The sequence below is a fragment of the Drosophila obscura genome, unplaced genomic scaffold, assembly GCF_018151105.1.
Source record: "Drosophila obscura isolate BZ-5 IFL unplaced genomic scaffold, ASM1815110v1 contig_13, whole genome shotgun sequence".
In the NCBI taxonomy this organism is placed as follows: Eukaryota; Metazoa; Arthropoda; class Insecta; order Diptera; family Drosophilidae; genus Drosophila; species Drosophila obscura.
In genome coordinates, this window is record NW_024542713.1 from 113,759 (window position 1) to 132,955 (window position 19,197).

The 19,197-nt window shown below is 47.5% G+C and overlaps 5 protein-coding genes across 8 annotated transcripts; 4 read left to right on the forward strand and 1 right to left on the reverse strand.

Annotated features, from left to right (window-relative positions):
* The first annotated feature begins 395 nt into the window (after window positions 1-395).
* On the forward strand, window positions 396-1,436 carry LOC121405022 (F-actin-monooxygenase Mical-like). Of its 2 annotated transcripts, none has more exons than XM_041595552.1 (2): window positions 396-488; window positions 638-1,436. In XM_041595552.1, exon 2 carries the CDS (start codon window positions 639-641, stop codon window positions 1,011-1,013), a length of 375 nt encoding a protein of 124 aa, XP_041451486.1. In that variant the 5' UTR covers window positions 396-488; window position 638; the 3' UTR covers window positions 1,014-1,436. The 2 variants fall into 2 exon arrangements, with proteins under 2 accessions (XP_041451486.1, XP_041451485.1); XM_041595551.1 differs by having other exon boundaries at window positions 410-547.
* Window positions 1,437-2,064: 628 nt separating this feature from the next.
* Window positions 2,065-9,202, reverse strand: LOC121405029. Its single transcript, XM_041595563.1, has 2 exons — window positions 8,663-9,202; window positions 2,065-2,745 (listed from the first exon to the last, which is right to left on the reverse strand). The coding sequence occupies exons 1-2, from the start codon at window positions 9,183-9,185 to the stop codon at window positions 2,456-2,458; spliced, it is 813 nt and encodes a 270-aa protein (XP_041451497.1). The 5' UTR covers window positions 9,186-9,202; the 3' UTR covers window positions 2,065-2,455.
* LOC121405030 (F-actin-monooxygenase Mical-like) lies at window positions 3,307-4,342 on the forward strand. 2 transcript variants are annotated; one of them, XM_041595569.1, is made up of 2 exons: window positions 3,307-3,394; window positions 3,544-4,342. In XM_041595569.1, exon 2 carries the CDS (start codon window positions 3,545-3,547, stop codon window positions 3,917-3,919), a length of 375 nt encoding a protein of 124 aa, XP_041451503.1. In that variant the 5' UTR covers window positions 3,307-3,394; window position 3,544; the 3' UTR covers window positions 3,920-4,342. The 2 variants fall into 2 exon arrangements, with proteins under 2 accessions (XP_041451503.1, XP_041451500.1); XM_041595566.1 differs by having other exon boundaries at window positions 3,315-3,453.
* On the forward strand, window positions 6,318-7,353 carry LOC121405032 (F-actin-monooxygenase Mical-like). Of its 2 annotated transcripts, none has more exons than XM_041595574.1 (2): window positions 6,318-6,405; window positions 6,555-7,353. In XM_041595574.1, the coding sequence occupies exon 2, from the start codon at window positions 6,556-6,558 to the stop codon at window positions 6,928-6,930; it is 375 nt and encodes a 124-aa protein (XP_041451508.1). In that variant the 5' UTR covers window positions 6,318-6,405; window position 6,555; the 3' UTR covers window positions 6,931-7,353. The 2 variants fall into 2 exon arrangements, with proteins under 2 accessions (XP_041451508.1, XP_041451506.1); XM_041595572.1 differs by having other exon boundaries at window positions 6,326-6,464.
* A 4,869-nt stretch (window positions 9,203-14,071) lies between the features above and the next one.
* Window positions 14,072-17,195, forward strand: LOC121405034. The gene is made up of 5 exons (XM_041595576.1): window positions 14,072-14,121; window positions 14,196-15,273; window positions 15,368-15,648; window positions 15,703-16,170; window positions 16,225-17,195. Exons 2-5 carry the CDS (start codon window positions 15,269-15,271, stop codon window positions 16,323-16,325), a joined length of 855 nt encoding a protein of 284 aa, XP_041451510.1. The 5' UTR covers window positions 14,072-14,121; window positions 14,196-15,268; the 3' UTR covers window positions 16,326-17,195.
* The last annotated feature ends 2,002 nt before the right edge of the window (window positions 17,196-19,197 follow it).

Here is a 19,197-nt window from a genome sequence, read left to right on the forward strand (position 1 = left end):
TTGCTTCAGCCTGCCAACGAGCATGAAGTGGTCAAATAGGGAAGCGTTCTCCAAGACAACTTCTAGCTGCTTCATCCGTTGAAATAACGCTGGTGCCTTCCGCTTTAGGAAAGCCACACTGTTTCCAGCAGCGGTCACTGCACCGTCGTTCCTCGCACCCATTTCGGCAGCAGGCGCTAGAAAACGTTTCTAGCGGGAAGATGACCGCAAAGAAGAGCGAACGCTTGCAATAAATGCAGCAAGAACCGCAAGCAGATCGCAAAGCAGACGACGCGAGCACCGTTTTTGTTGCTTGTGCACAGCCGACAGGTCGAGAGAGTGATAGCGAAGGGCGATAGAAGATAGAAGAAGAGTGTGCTGTAAAACCGTCACAAAATTATTTTAACAGAAAAATCAAACAACAAAAAATACACCAGATTGAGAGAGACACAGAGAAATATTCGGTTCTTAAAACAAACAAAAATTTATGTCAAATTATAGGGTTGAAGGTTTGGTTTAACTTATTTTGAAATATGCGTGAGATATATGCCCCGTATTCAGATAAAGAGCAAGTTACACTCTAAGATCTACGATCTGTGTTCGTTTTTCATACTAATTGTTCCTTTTTCCCTTCCCACTCTCCGCTTCTCTTCCGTAGAATGAGCCGCCAACATCAGCGGCACCACCAGACGCAGCAGCAGCAGCAGTTGCAGCAACAACAGCAGCAGCAGCAGCTGACGGTGCAACAGCAGCAGCAGCAACAGCTGCTGATGGCCGAACATGCGGCGGCTGCCGAGGCCGCGGAGCTGTTCGATCTGCTCTGCGTGGCCACGACAATGCGCCAGATCCTGGCCCTCCATCGGGCCATGTGCGAGGCGGTGGGTCTGCGGCCGTCGCCCCTCAACGACTACTACCCCAAGCTGAAGGCGAAGGTGCGCTCGTGGAAGGCCGCGGCGCTGTGGAAGAAGTTCGATGCACGGGCCGCCCATCGGGTGTACGGCAAGGGCACCGCCTGCACGGGAATTCGAATTTGAATTTCTTTTGCTTTGTTTACGGGTTTATTTGCGTCCCCTGACCCATCGTCGCCGTCCGCTTCTTCGTCATCTCATTAGCGTGTGTGGCCTTTTGCATTTATCATGAGTGTTTTATTCTCTCAGCTCTGATTCAATTAATTGAAGAATAATGTTCCATGCGAAATCTCTGTTGTCATTCCGAAATCTGAAAGCGAAACAGAAACATATGTGTATGTATATGCATAAATATGTAAATTGTACATATGTACAATGTGCAGCAGAAAGAAAGCAAAACCAAGAAAAAATCAGAGTAATATGATGACAAAGACTAAAGTTGAATGAAAAATCTTTTTGTTTTGTGAGAAAGACATGCAGAGAGCAAAAGGATGTAATTTAAAGAGAGTGAGCGAAAGAGAGATAGAGATCTGACAATAAATGAGTGGGAGGGGGGATTACACATTTCTGAGAATATTTAAAAAGTAAAACGTGCACTTTGCTTACATTCGTAATGAGGAAGTTAAATCCCTAATAAGTGGTCAGATGACGATAATGCTGATGATGGTTCGTTGACTTCCCAGCAGGTCAGAAGCAGGAATACATCAAGGAAGGCTTTGACTATCTTAAACTATAACTACAGTTGATAGCTGAGCGCTGAGCTGGTCCCCATAATTCAATAACAGTGTTGAGCTAGCGAGCTTTTTCACTAGCGTAGTATTGCTATATGTTTATTAACGAGACGATGGTTGTTTAGATTAAATATGGTTTATTGTTGTAAACAGTATAAAGGCGATACAGAGTCAAAGAGATAGCGAAAGGTTCAAGTTAGATTGATGACGAGTCGGTTGGAGAGTTAGCTGGATTCAAGACGGGGTCAGATTGAAGACGCGGGGGTCGGTACAAGACGGTGTCGGATTGAATAGCTCGATTCCAAGACGATGTGCAGTGGTTGCTAGATCAGACTAATTCAAAGGGCAGGCGGGCCGAATTGCCCGTGCCCTAATGCGAGCGAGAGAGCGACAGATCGAGAGAGTGATAGCGAAAGGCGATAGAAAGAAGAGTGTGAGTTGAAGACGCGAGAGAACGGCGGAATAGGCTGCTGCCGTGCGGGAGCATGAATATGTACATATGTATGTAGATGACAAAGTTAAGCAGTGGGCAGTAGAAACGCTGATCAATAATAGATATTTACTCTACTGATGCACCACTGACTATGATCTACTGATTATTTGGCTGCGTAACCAAACATACTCCCCCCGTTGAAGAGCACGGGTCTTTAACATCCCTTTTCAACAGCATACAGGGTTCAGCAGGCAAAGCTTGTTGTTGATGCCGTTCTTCCTTCCATCGAGACCTGTAGATTCGATGCATGGAAGCAACGTGTTGTCCGGAACCCATTCGGTTGAAGTTGAGCCATGTAATGTGAGGCTCGGCGACAGAAGAAGAGGCGAAGAAGAATAGCGCATTCAAACCAGGCACTGGAAGTGATGTGTCCAGATTAGCATGGCTCTCTGAAATTTAGGCTGAGGGATTAGCAATTTCTGCTCTCCCCCAATAGGGCAATGTGGGGATGGTCTTGGGCCCAGCACAGCTCGAGGTCCAGCGCGATGCCCAGAATTACGTCCGCCAGCAGAGAGCGGGGGCTCGTTCAGATGAACATCGGCCGGAACGGGGCGTTTGCAGGGAATCCACAATGCTTGAAGGTATGTAAGCGAGGTCGTAGCCTGAGCAGGAACCAGATCCGACGCAAATCCACCTGTGTCCTGTGGAAGTGGACCGCTTAGTGATCTCTGAGAGAATGATCCCAGTGAGCGTTACAAACATCTCTTCAAAGTCATCGGCGAGTTCACTCCCAATCTCGTCGCAGTCCAGCTTCTCGAGTTCACTGTGCACGGTTTTAAAAGTGCCGTGCAGCTCCTCGATTTGCTTCAGCCTGCCAACGAGCATGAAGTGGTCAAATAGGGAAGCGTTCTCCAAGACAACTTCTAGCTGCTTCATCCGTTGAAATAACGCTGGTGCCTTCCGCTTTAGGAAAGCCACACTGTTTCCAGCAGCGGTCACTGCACCGTCGTTCCTCGCACCCATTTCGGCAGCAGGCGCTAGAAAACGTTTCTAGCGGGAAGATGACCGCAAAGAAGAGCGAACGCTTGCAATAAATGCAGCAAGAACCGCAAGCAGATCGCAAAGCAGACGACGCGAGCACCGTTTTTGTTGCTTGTGCACAGCCGACAGGTCGAGAGAGTGATAGCGAAGGGCGATAGAAAGAAGAGTGTGCTGTAAAACCGTCACAAAATTATTTTAACAGAAAAATCAAACAACAAAAAATACACCAGATTGAGAGAGACACAGAGAAATATTCGGTTCTTAAAACAAACAAAAATTTATGTCAAATTATAGGGTTGAAGGTTTGGTTTAACTTATTTTGAAATATGCGTGAGATATATGCCCCGTATTCAGATAAAGAGCAAGTTACACTCTAAGATCTACGATCTGTGTTCGTTTTTCATACTAATTGTTCCTTTTTCCCTTCCCACTCTCCGCTTCTCTTCCGTAGAATGAGCCGCCAACATCAGCGGCACCACCAGACGCAGCAGCAGCAGCAGTTGCAGCAACAACAGCAGCAGCAGCAGCTGACGGTGCAACAGCAGCAGCAGCAACAGCTGCTGATGGCCGAACATGCGGCGGCTGCCGAGGCCGCGGAGCTGTTCGATCTGCTCTGCGTGGCCACGACAATGCGCCAGATCCTGGCCCTCCATCGGGCCATGTGCGAGGCGGTGGGTCTGCGGCCGTCGCCCCTCAACGACTACTACCCCAAGCTGAAGGCGAAGGTGCGCTCGTGGAAGGCCGCGGCGCTGTGGAAGAAGTTCGATGCACGGGCCGCCCATCGGGTGTACGGCAAGGGCACCGCCTGCACGGGAATTCGAATTTGAATTTCTTTTGCTTTGTTTACGGGTTTATTTGCGTCCCCTGACCCATCGTCGCCGTCCGCTTCTTCGTCATCTCATTAGCGTGTGTGGCCTTTTGCATTTATCATGAGTGTTTTATTCTCTCAGCTCTGATTCAATTAATTGAAGAATAATGTTCCATGCGAAATCTCTGTTGTCATTCCGAAATCTGAAAGCGAAACAGAAACATATGTGTATGTATATGCATAAATATGTAAATTGTACATATGTACAATGTGCAGCAGAAAGAAAGCAAAACCAAGAAAAAATCAGAGTAATATGATGACAAAGACTAAAGTTGAATGAAAAATCTTTTTGTTTTGTGAGAAAGACATGCAGAGAGCAAAAGGATGTAATTTAAAGAGAGTGAGCGAAAGAGAGATAGAGATCTGACAATAAATGAGTGGGAGGGGGGATTACACATTTCTGAGAATATTTAAAAAGTAAAACGTGCACTTTGCTTACATTCGTAATGAGGAAGTTAAATCCCTAATAAGTGGTCAGATGACGATAATGCTGATGATGGTTCGTTGACTTCCCAGCAGGTCAGAAGCAGGAATACATCAAGGAAGGCTTTGACTATCTTAAACTATAACTACAGTTGATAGCTGAGCGCTGAGCTGGTCCCCATAATTCAATAACAGTGTTGAGCTAGCGAGCTTTTTCACTAGCGTAGTATTGCTATATGTTTATTAACGAGACGATGGTTGTTTAGATTAAATATGGTTTATTGTTGTAAACAGTATAAAGGCGATACAGAGTCAAAGAGATAGCGAAAGGTTCAAGTTAGATTGATGACGAGTTGGTTGGAGAGTTAGCTGGATTCAAGACGGGGTCAGATTGAAGACGCGGGGGTCGGTACAAGACGGTGTCGGATTGAATAGCTCGATTCCAAGACGATGTGCAGTGGTTGCTAGATCAGACTAATTCAAAGGGCAGGCGGGCCGAATTGCCCGTGCCCTAATGCGAGCGAGAGAGCGACAGATCGAGAGAGTGATAGCGAAAGGCGATAGAAAGAAGAGTGTGAGTTGAAGACGCGAGAGAACGGCGGAATAGGCTGCTGCCGTGCGGGAGCATGAATATGTACATATGTATGTAGATGACAAAGTTAAGCAGTGGGCAGTAGAAACGCTGATCAATAATAGATATTTACTCTACTGATGCACCACTGACTATGATCTACTGATTATTTGGCTGCGTAACCAAACATACTCCCCCCGTTGAAGAGCACGGGTCTTTAACATCCCTTTTCAACAGCATACAGGGTTCAGCAGGCAAAGCTTGTTGTTGATGCCGTTCTTCCTTCCATCGAGACCTGTAGATTCGATGCATGGAAGCAACGTGTTGTCCGGAACCCATTCGGTTGAAGTTGAGCCATGTAATGTGAGGCTCGGCGACAGAAGAAGAGGCGAAGAAGAATAGCGCATTCAAACCAGGCACTGGAAGTGATGTGTCCAGATTAGCATGGCTCTCTGAAATTAAGGCTGAGGGATTAGCAATTTCTGCTCTCCCCCAATAGGGCAATGTGGGGATGGTCTTGGGCCCAGCACAGCTCGAGGTCCAGCGCGATGCCCAGAATTACGTCCGCCAGCAGAGAGCGGGGGCTCGTTCAGATGAACATCGGCCGGAACGGGGCGTTTGCAGGGAATCCACAATGCTTGAAGGTATGTAAGCGAGGTCGTAGCCTGAGCAGGAACCAGATCCGACGCAAATCCACCTGTGTTGATGCATGGGCCGCCTCTAACAGCCGAACAATAAAAGTCTTGTTGGTTGATTGTCCACCAATTGGCTAACACGATATGGGGGGCGGTGTGACCACGGATGCGGAGCTACGGAAGTGGACCGCTTAGTGATCTCTGAGAGAATGATCCCAGTGAGCGTTACAAACATCTCTTCAAAGTCATCGGCGAGTTCACTCCCAATCTCGTCGCAGTCCAGCTTCTCGAGTTCACTGTGCACGGTTTTAAAAGTGCCGTGCAGCTCCTCGATTTGCTTCAGCCTGCCAACGAGCATGAAGTGGTCAAATAGGGAAGCGTTCTCCAAGACAACTTCTAGCTGCTTCATCCGTTGAAATAACGCTGGTGCCTTCCGCTTTAGGAAAGCCACACTGTTTCCAGCAGCGGTCACTGCACCGTCGTTCCTCGCACCCATTTCGGCAGCAGGCGCTAGAAAACGTTTCTAGCGGGAAGATGACCGCAAAGAAGAGCGAACGCTTGCAATAAATGCAGCAAGAACCGCAAGCAGATCGCAAAGCAGACGACGCGAGCACCGTTTTTGTTGCTTGTGCACAGCCGACAGGTCGAGAGAGTGATAGCGAAGGGCGATAGAAAGAAGAGTGTGCTGTAAAACCGTCACAAAATTATTTTAACAGAAAAATCAAACAACAAAAAATACACCAGATTGAGAGAGACACAGAGAAATATTCGGTTCTTAAAACAAACAAAAATTTATGTCAAATTATAGGGTTGAAGGTTTGGTTTAACTTATTTTGAAATATGCGTGAGATATATGCCCCGTATTCAGATAAAGAGCAAGTTACACTCTAAGATCTACGATCTGTGTTCGTTTTTCATACTAATTGTTCCTTTTTCCCTTCCCACTCTCCGCTTCTCTTCCGTAGAATGAGCCGCCAACATCAGCGGCACCACCAGACGCAGCAGCAGCAGCAGTTGCAGCAACAACAGCAGCAGCAGCAGCTGACGGTGCAACAGCAGCAGCAGCAACAGCTGCTGATGGCCGAACATGCGGCGGCTGCCGAGGCCGCGGAGCTGTTCGATCTGCTCTGCGTGGCCACGACAATGCGCCAGATCCTGGCCCTCCATCGGGCCATGTGCGAGGCGGTGGGTCTGCGGCCGTCGCCCCTCAACGACTACTACCCCAAGCTGAAGGCGAAGGTGCGCTCGTGGAAGGCCGCGGCGCTGTGGAAGAAGTTCGATGCACGGGCCGCCCATCGGGTGTACGGCAAGGGCACCGCCTGCACGGGAATTCGAATTTGAATTTCTTTTGCTTTGTTTACGGGTTTATTTGCGTCCCCTGACCCATCGTCGCCGTCCGCTTCTTCGTCATCTCATTAGCGTGTGTGGCCTTTTGCATTTATCATGAGTGTTTTATTCTCTCAGCTCTGATTCAATTAATTGAAGAATAATGTTCCATGCGAAATCTCTGTTGTCATTCCGAAATCTGAAAGCGAAACAGAAACATATGTGTATGTATATGCATAAATATGTAAATTGTACATATGTACAATGTGCAGCAGAAAGAAAGCAAAACCAAGAAAAAATCAGAGTAATATGATGACAAAGACTAAAGTTGAATGAAAAATCTTTTTGTTTTGTGAGAAAGACATGCAGAGAGCAAAAGGATGTAATTTAAAGAGAGTGAGCGAAAGAGAGATAGAGATCTGACAATAAATGAGTGGGAGGGGGGATTACACATTTCTGAGAATATTTAAAAAGTAAAACGTGCACTTTGCTTACATTCGTAATGAGGAAGTTAAATCCCTAATAGGTGGTCAGATGACGATAATGCTGATGATGGTTCGTTGACTTCCCAGCAGGTCAGAAGCAGGAATACATCAAGGAAGCCTTTGACTATCTTAAACTATAACTACAGTTGATAGCTGAGCGCTGAGCTGGTCCCCATAATTCAATAACAGTGTTGAGCTAGCGAGCTTTTTCACTAGCGTAGTATTGCTATATGTTTATTAACGAGACGATGGTTGTTTAGATTAAATATGGTTTATTGTTGTAAACAGTATAAAGGCGATACAGAGTCAAAGAGATAGCGAAAGGTTCAAGTTAGATTGATGACGAGTTGGTTGGAGAGTTAGCTGGATTCAAGACGGGGTCAGATTGAAGACGCGGGGGTCGGTACAAGACGGTGTCGGATTGAATAGCTCGATTCCAAGACGATGTGCAGTGGTTGCTAGATCAGACTAATTCAAAGGGCAGGCGGGCCGAATTGCCCGTGCCCTAATGCGAGCGAGAGAGCGACAGATCGAGAGAGTGATAGCGAAAGGCGATAGAAAGAAGAGTGTGAGTTGAAGACGCGAGAGAACGGCGGAATAGGCTGCTGCCGTGCGGGAGCATGAATATGTACATATGTATGTAGATGACAAAGTTAAGCAGTGGGCAGTAGAAACGCTGATCAATAATAGATATTTACTCTACTGATGCACCACTGACTATGATCTACTGATTATTTGGCTGCGTAACCAAACATACTCCCCCCGTTGAAGAGCACGGGTCTTTAACATCCCTTTTCAACAGCATACAGGGTTCAGCAGGCAAAGCTTGTTGTTGATGCCGTTCTTCCTTCCATCGAGACCTGTAGATTCGATGCATGGAAGCAACGTGTTGTCCGGAACCCATTCGGTTGAAGTTGAGCCATGTAATGTGAGGCTCGGCGACAGAAGAAGAGGCGAAGAAGAATAGCGCATTCAAACCAGGCACTGGAAGTGATGTGTCCAGATTAGCATGGCTCTCTGAAATTAAGGCTGAGGGATTAGCAATTTCTGCTCTCCCCCAATAGGGCAATGTGGGGATGGTCTTGGGCCCAGCACAGCTCGAGGTCCAGCGCGATGCCCAGAATTACGTCCGCCAGCAGAGAGCGGGGGCTCGTTCAGATGAACATCGGCCGGAACGGGGCGTTTGCAGGGAATCCACAATGCTTGAAGGTATGTAAGCGAGGTCGTAGCCTGAGCAGGAACCAGATCCGACGCAAATCCACCTGTGTTGATGCAATCGAGGCCGCCATCTAACTTCGAATAGGATTCATCGTCCCCTGCTCCACCATGAACAGCCGGAACAATAAACAGATGCTTCGATTGGCATTGAATTCTGTCGACCAGTCCAATTGGCTCCAAAATCGCGCACGAATCCACTTGGAATGGGGCCGGTGTGATTTCCTGACCAAACGCAGGATGCGGAGCTACGGAAGTGGACCGCTTAGTGATCTCTGAGAGAATGATCCCAGTGAGCGTTACAAACATCTCTTCAAAGTCATCGGCGAGTTCACTCCCAATCTCGTCGCAGTCCAGCTTCTCGAGTTCACTGTGCACGGTTTTAAAAGTGCCGTGCAGCTCCTCGATTTGCTTCAGCCTGCCAACGAGCATGAAGTGGTCAAATAGGGAAGCGTTCTCCAAGACAACTTCTAGCTGCTTCATCCGTTGAAATAACGCTGGTGCCTTCCGCTTTAGGAAAGCCACACTGTTTCCAGCAGCGGTCACTGCACCGTCGTTCCTCGCACCCATTTCGGCAGCAGGCGCTAGAAAACGTTTTGCTTCCCGACTGGTACTTGCATACTCGCCTACAACTTGACCTTGATGAATTAAGCATTTGGTGTTCAAAAAACCTATGCACTATGGGTAAAAAAACCGATTTTGGTGCATAAACCTATATATATTTTTAACTAATTTTTAGGAATGTCCCATATTAATCGAATCTAGATATCTTCACTTGCAAAAAACTGCCTTCCAAAATTGTTTTGCCACAGCAACAAAGTCAGCTGTTTGAGAGGTTTTTTAGTGTGGGTAAATTGGCGCGAAAATTTGCAAACTTTGCGCAATTGTTTTGTTGTGCACAAAATAAATTTCATAATTCTAAAAATGGAAATTCCTTGCGAAGGTATTTATTAATGTAAATTAATTTATATGTTTTCATTAATGTGTCTTGTTGTCCAACTGCGAACTGTTTTATATGTGTATCTTAATAGATTTGAACTAACAATTGTGTTTGACTTAGCACAGACTAGCAAAAGAGTAAGAACGAAAAATTAAAGACAAAAGTGTCTTTGTTATCATACATTTAACCATTTTGGTTCCTTTTTGCTCCTTTTCGCAAAAATTTCGTTTATCTAGCAACATATAAGTTTGGCCACGTGGCTCTTCTCGAAGTTTGGGAAAGCAACAACCGCTCGCGAGAAGCTCTTAAGAGTTGCGTATGTTAAAGAATCAACGTCTCTTATATTAGAAGAAAAGGAAACCTTGGACAATCAGATTAAAAACCTGAATATATACATGCATACTGATAAGTCAAACAAAATCTTTGTAAAATTCGATGGGCACCTCACACTCGATGGCAAGGTGTTAAATATATTAACGGGAACGAAATCCTGCCAGTTGTTACGATCCGCCTCTTTGCCGCCCTGAATTATCGCTCCCAGCTAGCTCACGGGGAAGTCAGGGGTGTTTTCGACCCGATAATCAGGGGACGGATTTAACAAAAATTATGTACCGAGACATAAACAAAAAACACAAATCAAACCTTCCTGGTTTCCTCCTCGTTGGCACTCTCTTCAGCGGGGTCAGTAGATGTTCTTGACCATGGCGAGGCCCTCCCTTCCATGAGCGTCCCGTTTTATGTGGTGAGCGCTCCCAAACTTTTCTAGGCTGGTTCTCCTCTCTTCTCTCTCTCTCTCTCGTCCCACCCACCCTCAGGTCTCTACGCCATCGTAATTATTTTCATTTCTCTTTTAAATTCATGTTTTATTATTCTATCTAAATCTATTTATCTCCTATAACATTTTAAACCAATACTGGACTCAACTAACAAAAATTTATGCTAACATAAAAAAAAATACTAACATTCAGGAAAAGACACACGAAACCTATTTCACCCGACTTGGCAGCCCCCTTTTTATCGAAATCCACAAAAACGTAAACAAGCTGAAAAAATTAATGCAATAAATAATCTTAAACTAAAAAGAGCTCTTGTTAGTAAGTTGCATAGATAAATTGGTATGTATGAATCGATCGGGGAGGGGTGTGTCGTTTGGGGGGGAATAGCCTTCGTTCACATTTTGAAACGAACAAAAATTATCTGTTTTATTATATTTTTTTTTCTTTATTCTATTGCAGGTCTATCTTTTTTTTTTTTTTCTTTTGCAGGTAAAGAGTGTCTCCGGAAAATAGAGGTGGATACGTGAATGCACGTTTTGTGTAAAGGGATATATAGGCGTGTGACTGATGAGTGCAAAGTGTTAATTCGGGTTTTTGTGTTAGGGGGTATACGTGCGGGTTCGGTGGAGTGTGGTGGTGTGCGTGATGTGTGTATGACAGGTGTGATGTGTGGATGAGATGGGCTAGTGCGGATCAGGCTGCCGTCTGTCGGTGGGCGGATCCGTGCTGCTCGCAGTCCTCGTCTTGTGGCTCTCCGGTCTGGCCAGTACCGGCGCTGTCACTGTTGTCTGCTCTCCGCCTGGGGTCTGCCGTGTCCACCGCCGCCGTCTCCTCCTTCCTGCCCCGTCGTCGTCAACTTGCTTCAATTTTCGGGACCGTGTTTTGGTTCCGCTGATGACGTTATCTCCTGAAGGTATTGTCGCCGTAGTGATTTTCTTGCCACCGTAACTGTCTTCTTGGATTTGTTTCTAATTTATTTTCTTTTCTTTTTATACCCGTACTCAAAAAAGAGTTAAGGGGTTTATTAGATTTGTGGTAAAAGTGGATGTGTGTAACGCAGAGAAGGAAACGTTTCCGACCCCATAAAGTATATATATTCTTCATCAGCATCAATAGCCGAGTCGATATAGCCACGTCTGTCTGTCTGTCTGTCTGTCTGTCTGTCTGTCTGTCTGTCTGTCGTCTGTCTGTCCGTCTGTCTGTCTGTCCGTCTTGTTGAGCGCCTAGATCTCAGAGACTATAAGAGCTAGGGCAACCAAATTTGGTTTCCAGACTCATGTGATATCACACTGCTACAAGTGTATTTCAAAATTTCGCCCCGCCCCCTTCCGCCCACACAAAGGACGAAAATCTGTGGCAGGCACAGTTTTCAAGATACGATAAAACTAAAAACGCAGTATCGTAGAGAATGACCATATCTACCAGACTGCCGAATCAGATCGGATCATAATTATAGCCAGAATGAAGAAATTAATTTTCAGTTGCTTCCCCTGCAGGGGGCAGGCTTCCAACGACAACGCAACTCATTTTCCTTCTCGCTCGCACACTCTGCCGGGTTCAGTGCGCGAGCAACCCCTAGCGTAGGAGATGTAGAATCTAAATGGAACATGTACATTGTACAATCTACATGTTAGATGTAGAATATACATTGTAGATGTAGATGTAGATATCAGATTTAGGAAAAAAATTTAAAATGTAAAATTTTTTTTTTAATTCTAAATTTTTAAAAAATTATATGCTCAAAAATGTATATACTGACTGAGTACGGGTATAAGTAGCGACTCGCACGTTCCTTCTCGTTTTTTCTAGGCACATGTGACCCGCTTGGATCTCTCCCGGAAACTGCCCTTCCTCAATCCTAACCTTCTTGGTCACGTTTTCTTTCCTCCCACGCATCCCTGTTCCTAACTCTCAGGATCCACACCAGATGCCGCTGTCATTCCTGCTCTCCAACCCTTGCAATTATCGGCCCAATCAAAAGCCGACTATAACACCACTCTAACTTTTCCAGGTCTTGCCGTCGAAAAGGTAGTGCAAAACCACGGCGGCTTCCGGATTGATAAGCCCAACGTAGGCCATCGCCCACACCCTGAGATCGCTCATGCTCTACCGACCTATATGACCGGGCTACTGCTTGAGATCTTTAGCATGGAACACTCCTATCCGTGCCCCTTGCAGTGTCTCCAGTTCATATAAGCTGTTTCCTAAGCTCCGGACCACTCTGCACTTTACATACTTCCGACTAAACTTGGCATTGATGTTGTTTTTGAAATTGCTTAATACGAAGTTCCGCTTATACACTTCCTGTCCTGGTAAGTACCGGATCTCTCTCGCCTTTCGATCATACTGCTCCTTCGATCTCTTGTAGGCCTCATGCGCATTCTTCCGGACCTCATCGCGGACGATCTCCTGCTGGTCTTGTCTTGCCACGAGTGATACTTGCGCGTCGTTCAGGGCTCCCAGTCTCCGTGCTAATTTGTAGTCCCGCCCGCTGGTGAACATGTGCTGCCCGAACAGCACGAAGTATGGTGACGTGCCTATGGCTGTGTGTATCGCACTCCTGGCCGCCCCCTGTATCTCCGGCAACTTCTCATCCCAGCGTGTGTGATCTTCGCTGACATAAGTCCGGATCGCTGCGAGAACGGTCTGATTCACGCGTTCTGCCGCGTTCGCCTGTGGTGCATAATTCCCAGATTTCATGTGAGCTATACTTCTTTTGGTCAAGAAATGTGCAAATTCGGCTGATACAAACTGCTTTCCGTTGTCCGTGTGTACCATTTCAGGAACGCCAAACTGTGCGAAGACCTCTTCATGCAGGAATTGGACTACGGCCGCCGATGTGGCTTTGGGCAAGGCCTTCAGCCAAACAAATCGAGACATGTGATCAAGGACTATCAAGATGACTACATTCCCCCTCCGGGTTCTAGGATATGGACCCAGAAAGTCGAGGTATATCTTCTGCATCGGCCTTTCGGTTACGGTCTCGGCACCCATCATTGGACGACTAACTTGTGTCGAATGTTTCGTCTCCTTGCAGGTATCGCAATCCGCGACATATGCCTTCACCTGTACCGTCATACGGGGCCAATAGTACCATTGCCGCAGTCGCCCCAATGTTCTCGCAACCCCTCCGTGCATTGCCACATCGCTGTCGTGTGCTTGCTGGATCAATGATCTTGTCAGCGCCTCAGGGATCCATAGCTTCCACTGGAACTCCTCCAATTCCGGTCGGGCAAATTGCGTACGCCTAAACAGCAATCCATCCTCCACCTTCAGGTCTGGAAACATTTCTTCATCGCTCTTAACCGCCTCTATCCTTTTCAGGTAATCCTCGTCCTCGAAGGCTGTAGTCTCGAACTCTAGGAAGTCGATTGCTTCTAAGTCAAACGGACGAGACAGCATGTCGGCGACGATGTTGTCCTTTCCCTTCCGATGCTCTATCTCGAAGTTGTATGCCTGTAGAGCTAGAGACCATCTCGCTAGCCTACCATCCAGCGCTTTGAAACGCATCAGCCACCGCAGGCTTGCGTGATCAGTGATCACAGTGAATGGCATCAGCTCTACGTACGCCCGGAACTTCTCTATAGCTCTCACTGCCGCTAGACACTCCTTCTCTGGCACACTATAGTTTAGTTGAGCGCCTCTCAGCTTCGCCGAAAAGAAAGCAATGGGGTGTTCGGCTTCCTCCTCATCCTTCTGGAAAAGAACCGCACCGATTCCCACCTGACTTGCATAACACTGGATGAAGAAGTGCTTCTTAAAGTCCGGATGATGCAATACCGGTGCGCTGGTAAGTGCCTTTTTTAGCTCCTCAAAAGAGTCTCGTGCGTCCGTTGTTAGCTGAAATTGTCCTTTTCCTTTCAGGCAGTCTGTGAGAGGGGCTGAAAGTGCCGAAAAATTACGGATGAATCGCCGATACCAGCCCCTCGTACCCAAAAATCTCCTGACTTGCCTCACGTTGCCTCTCCTCAGTGCGCCATCGCCCACGATGTACCCCAGGTATTTCAGGTACTTGTAGCAGAACTTTGACTTTTTCTTCCCTATTGTCAGGTTTGCCGTCTCCAGGCACTTTGCGACTTCCTCTAGTAGCTTCACGTGCTCCTCAAACGTTCGGGAAATCACCAACAGGTCGTCCAAATACACAAACACGTGGCTTCGGAGTCGCTGCGGGATAACCCGGTCAACCGACACAACCGCTGGGCTGCGTTACACAAACCGAACGGCATTGACTTAAACTGATAGAGTGGTCTCCCTGGAACCGTAAACGCCGTATACGTCCTACTCTCCGGCTCCAGCTCTATCTGCCAAAACGCGTGCTTCAGGTCGATGCTACTAATGAACACGGTGTCCTCCACACGACTCAGGATCGACTCGATACTCTGAAGCGGGTACGCATCTTTGACGGTCAGAGTATTCAGCTTCCGTGCATCCAAACACAACCGGTTCTTCCCCGGCTTACGGACCAGAGTCACCCGATTGCTCCACGGGCTTTCGCTCAGCTCGATTACTCCAAGACGCAACATTTCGTCGACTTCGGCAAACAACAGCTCCTGTACCGCCGGAGATACTGGGTAAAAGCGTTCCTTCACAGGCACGGCTCCCTCCACCAGACGTATCTCGTGTTTTACCATCGTCGTCCTTCCCAATCCGTGCTTGTCAAAACACCGAAATTTGTCCTTCACCTGTTCCATGCGTATTTGCTGCGACTGGGTTAAGTCATGAGGTTCCGTCGGTCTACTTCTCGTCAGCAGTTCTGCCTCGATCTCTTCTAATTCCTCTTCTCGTTCCAGGCCTACTATCTGCGGAGCCAATCCAAACTTTCGCCAGAAATCGACCCCCAGATACAGTGATTGCTTCAATGACGGACACAAGAATAACTCCATCGGGTGTTTCTGGCCTTTGTATGCCATCACTACCATCACACGGCCTAGGATCTGATGAGGTGTGCCGCCCGCAGTTTGTACCGATATTGTTTTCGCGTCTTTTAACTTAAGCTTCAGTTCCTCAATGATCTCTAATCCCCCTCTTCCCAGCAGGCTCACTGATGCCCCCGTATCGAGCAGTCCCATCAGCGTCTTCGGGCCCAGACTCACGTGCGCAAACGGCCTGTCGTCCCGGCTTACTGCAGAACGGATTGCTGCACATATGCCACGTCGTTTCCTCTGGCGTATCCGGAATCGGTCCCGAGCCCTCTGTACTCTAGCCGACCTCGTTAGGCTTATTTCCGCCACATGGTCCCCCAGTATTCTTCTCCTGGCCTGGTTATATCGCTGTCGTCTTTCCTGTAACGGCTTACGCTCGGACCATCTTGCCTCAGGTAGCACTGCCTGGTTCACCTTAAAGATTGTACTATATATGTTTTTATCCTTAGTACTAGATATGTCCCCAATAGGTGACTGTAAGTTAATGTTGGAGGATGGAATTACTGGTTGTTTATGGCCTTGGAACCCGACTCCTCCTGCGTCGCGCTCCTTTTCGCATTTCCCGGCCGACATTTCGGGCATTTGGGCAGGATTATCCCGGCCAGCCCACACTTATAGCAGAAAATGTTCCGCACGTCTGACTCGCACTCAAAATATGTGTGCCCCAGCTGAGCGCAATTCCAGCACTTCAGCTGCGTGCGGTTGCCCCCGGACTCCTTCGTCCTATAGACTGCATCCAGCGTCTCTGCCGGTTCATCTGGGTCGTGATTATTTACCTCCAGTTCATACACCTTGTGGTCTTCTCTACGCCTGTTCGTCCCCTGATCTGGACCGCTTCTCGCCCATCGCGTCGACAGCAGCTTCTCGGTGTCTGCACATTCTTCCCTTAGCTTCTGCATGTTGGTTATCTGCATCGGGTAAATGACTCGCGACACTGCGTCTCTGACATTAACCTTGATAATCTTTATTAGGTCGTGATCTGAGAAGGGATTCAGCAGCCTGGACCTCAACACTAGCATCTCCTGAATATATAGATCCGTCGACTCTCCGTGTCGTTGTCGTCGTTCCCTGAGCTCTTGCTCCCGCTCGAATTCTGTTCGCCGCAATTGAAATCGCTGTTGTAGTCCATATCGCAGGTTCGGCCAATCCGGAACTCCTACCGTCCTAACGTGCATCCAGTACCAATCCCTCGCATGGCCGGTTACCAATGTGTGGAAGGCTTTCAGAACATCCGACCATGTTACCTGATATACTGACTGTAAATGCTCTACCCGGAAGATAAACTCCGCCACGGGCATCCCCTTTGGATCGCCATCGAAGCTGAGTCCCCATCGACGAATCTGCACTTGCTCCAGCTTAGCCTCCCCGTTGCTTGGACGATTCCGGTTAGGGTTTGTTCCTGCACCCCTTGTGTTTGCCAACCAATCATCTACCGGTCTCTGTTCCGCATGGGACCTCTGCTCGGACTCTAACGTGCGGTTGTCTACGAAGAGGTGTGTTGGCTGTGCTTGCTGGTACGAAGGCGCTTGCGGTTCCCCTCTTCCTGGACTGGCTGCGTTCGATCCCCGATTCCTTTCGTCCACATCACTCGGCGTTCGTTCCGCTTTTAGCGAGCCTACTACGGCGTTGATTCCTCGCATGAACTCTAGCATATCGGCTTGCATCGATGACCTTAGCGCCTCCATTTGCTGCCCAAACGAAGCTCTGTACGTCTCCTGGGCTTGGACTAATGCCACATTTATCGCCGATCTTATTTCCGGGGATATCTCTTGGTCCTTATGGGTTCCCTGACCTCCTATTGCCCCGGCTTCGGCGTCTCCTAGGTATAACAACTCGTGTTCGTTGTCCGTCCCTTGAGTCACCCCTTCCGGCCTCCCGACGGTTTTCCCGTCCTGGGACCGCGTCGTCGGCATTCTGTAGGGCTGGTATCGGCGTTGTGCCTCCGGACTATGCCTTGTTTTTCCCGACCCTTTGAAAATTTCCGAGTCACTCATCAACAACTATTCCACTAGAAAAAAACTAATTTGATCGATCAAACATAAACACGTCCAAAGACCACGAGAAAATAAATAAATAAATAAATAGTGTAATAAATAAATACGCGACTAACTAAATAAATGCCTAAGTAAATAGAAAAAATTAATTTAAATAAATAAATTAATCATCTAAATAAATAAATAAACTCCCTCTCTCCCAAAAAACTACTATTCTGATGACCTTCCTATTACCTACTTCTAAAATTGTCTCTTAACAATCCTAGCGAGGATCTTCAGTCCCCAAAAATATGAGTTTCCAGAACAATCAGCAAACAAACACAAAATTCTTTACTCCAAACAATTATTTATTGGGTGAGACGAGAGACCACTGCAACGTATCGTTGCTGCAGGTGAGCGAACCATGCCTTTTCCCTCGCTATTAATTTCCGCTTCTTTTTCTCTTCGGAGTGCCAACTCCTCTTGCTGTTTCTTCTTAGGCCAAGTGGGCTTCCTTGGTCGGACAACAATGCTGATGCCCTCCCGGCATCGCACGGACCACAACTGGACAGACCCACGATGTCTCATCCTTTCTTCAGACACTATCCGTGAATTCCTCGAGTCGGACAACGTTGGAGTGCCCACTTGGCACCGCACGGACCACAGCTCGCGAAATCCACTCGTCTGTGGCATCTACGAGTCGGGCAGCAGGGCTGACTACCTCTTGGCAATCCCTGGACCACAACTCGGGACCCACACTTCTATCTTTACTCTCCTACTCCCCTCAACGGCTGCGATGGCTCGGGTCTGTTCCCGGCTCACGGACCAGTTGAGGTTCCTTTCTATAGGCTCAGTTTTAAACCAGGTATTTTAGGTATACCCCGTTTAAAACCGATCCCTTCATTTAAATTGGGCGCCGTTAGGATCCGCCTTTTGCCGCCCTGAATTATCGCTCCCAGCTAGCTTAGGGGAAGTCAGGGGTGTTTCCGGAGCGATAATTCAGGGCGGCAAAAAGGCGGATCCTAACAACGTAAATAACTAAGTGAATGAAAAGTATGTGACGCCCAGCCCAGCAGCACCAAGCGTCACAATAACAGCAGCATATTCCTCATTATCATTTCATTACAGTTAACATTTATAAACATTTACCTAGATACATAAGAGAAAAATCCATGAACATATATAAACATATAAACATTTACCTAGATACATAAGAGAAAAAATCCATGAAGATTTAGTTAATTAAACATAAAGCAAAACAAAAAAAGGATCTCACGACTTTTAAATCTACGCGCCAACAATGGGAGCAGCGATCCTAACAAACGGCCACACTCCAACATTCAAATCCGCGCGCCAACAGTGTGACCAGCGATCATCACAAACGGCCACACTCCAACATTCAAATCCACGCGCCAACAGTGTGCCCAGCCCTCAGAACCAAACGGCCACACTAGCAGCTGATCGTGACAACGCGCTAGTGCCAAAGAAGGTAGCCAACAGCTGACTTTTGGCAATAAAAGCAGCCACGCCAGAGCCATCAGCACCATTCCATTCTTGGACTGCCAAGGGTTGATTCGCTCCCCAAGGCTTTTGGTAAGCATTGATTGCTGTGCTTCTCAGAGCGCACGATTCCTCTAGAACCCAACTCTCCCTGCTATATACCGTCCATTCATTTGGAATGCATTGATCACCGTGTTAGAGCGTACGATTCCACTAGCTGGTAATCTTTGCTGTTTTTTTCGGATTCCTCGTCAGAGTGCATTGTCCTCCGGCTTTCCCCTCCCTACTCAGAGCGCATTTTCCTCTGTCTCGCCAAACTTCTCCTCGGAGCGCAATGTCCTCCGCAACTCTTTCTTCCTCGAAGCGCATTATCCTCCGCAACGAACACGTCTCTCGGAGCGCATTATCCTCCGCAACTCTTACTCTCGGAGCGCATTATACTCCGCAACGAACACGTCTCTCGGAGCGCAT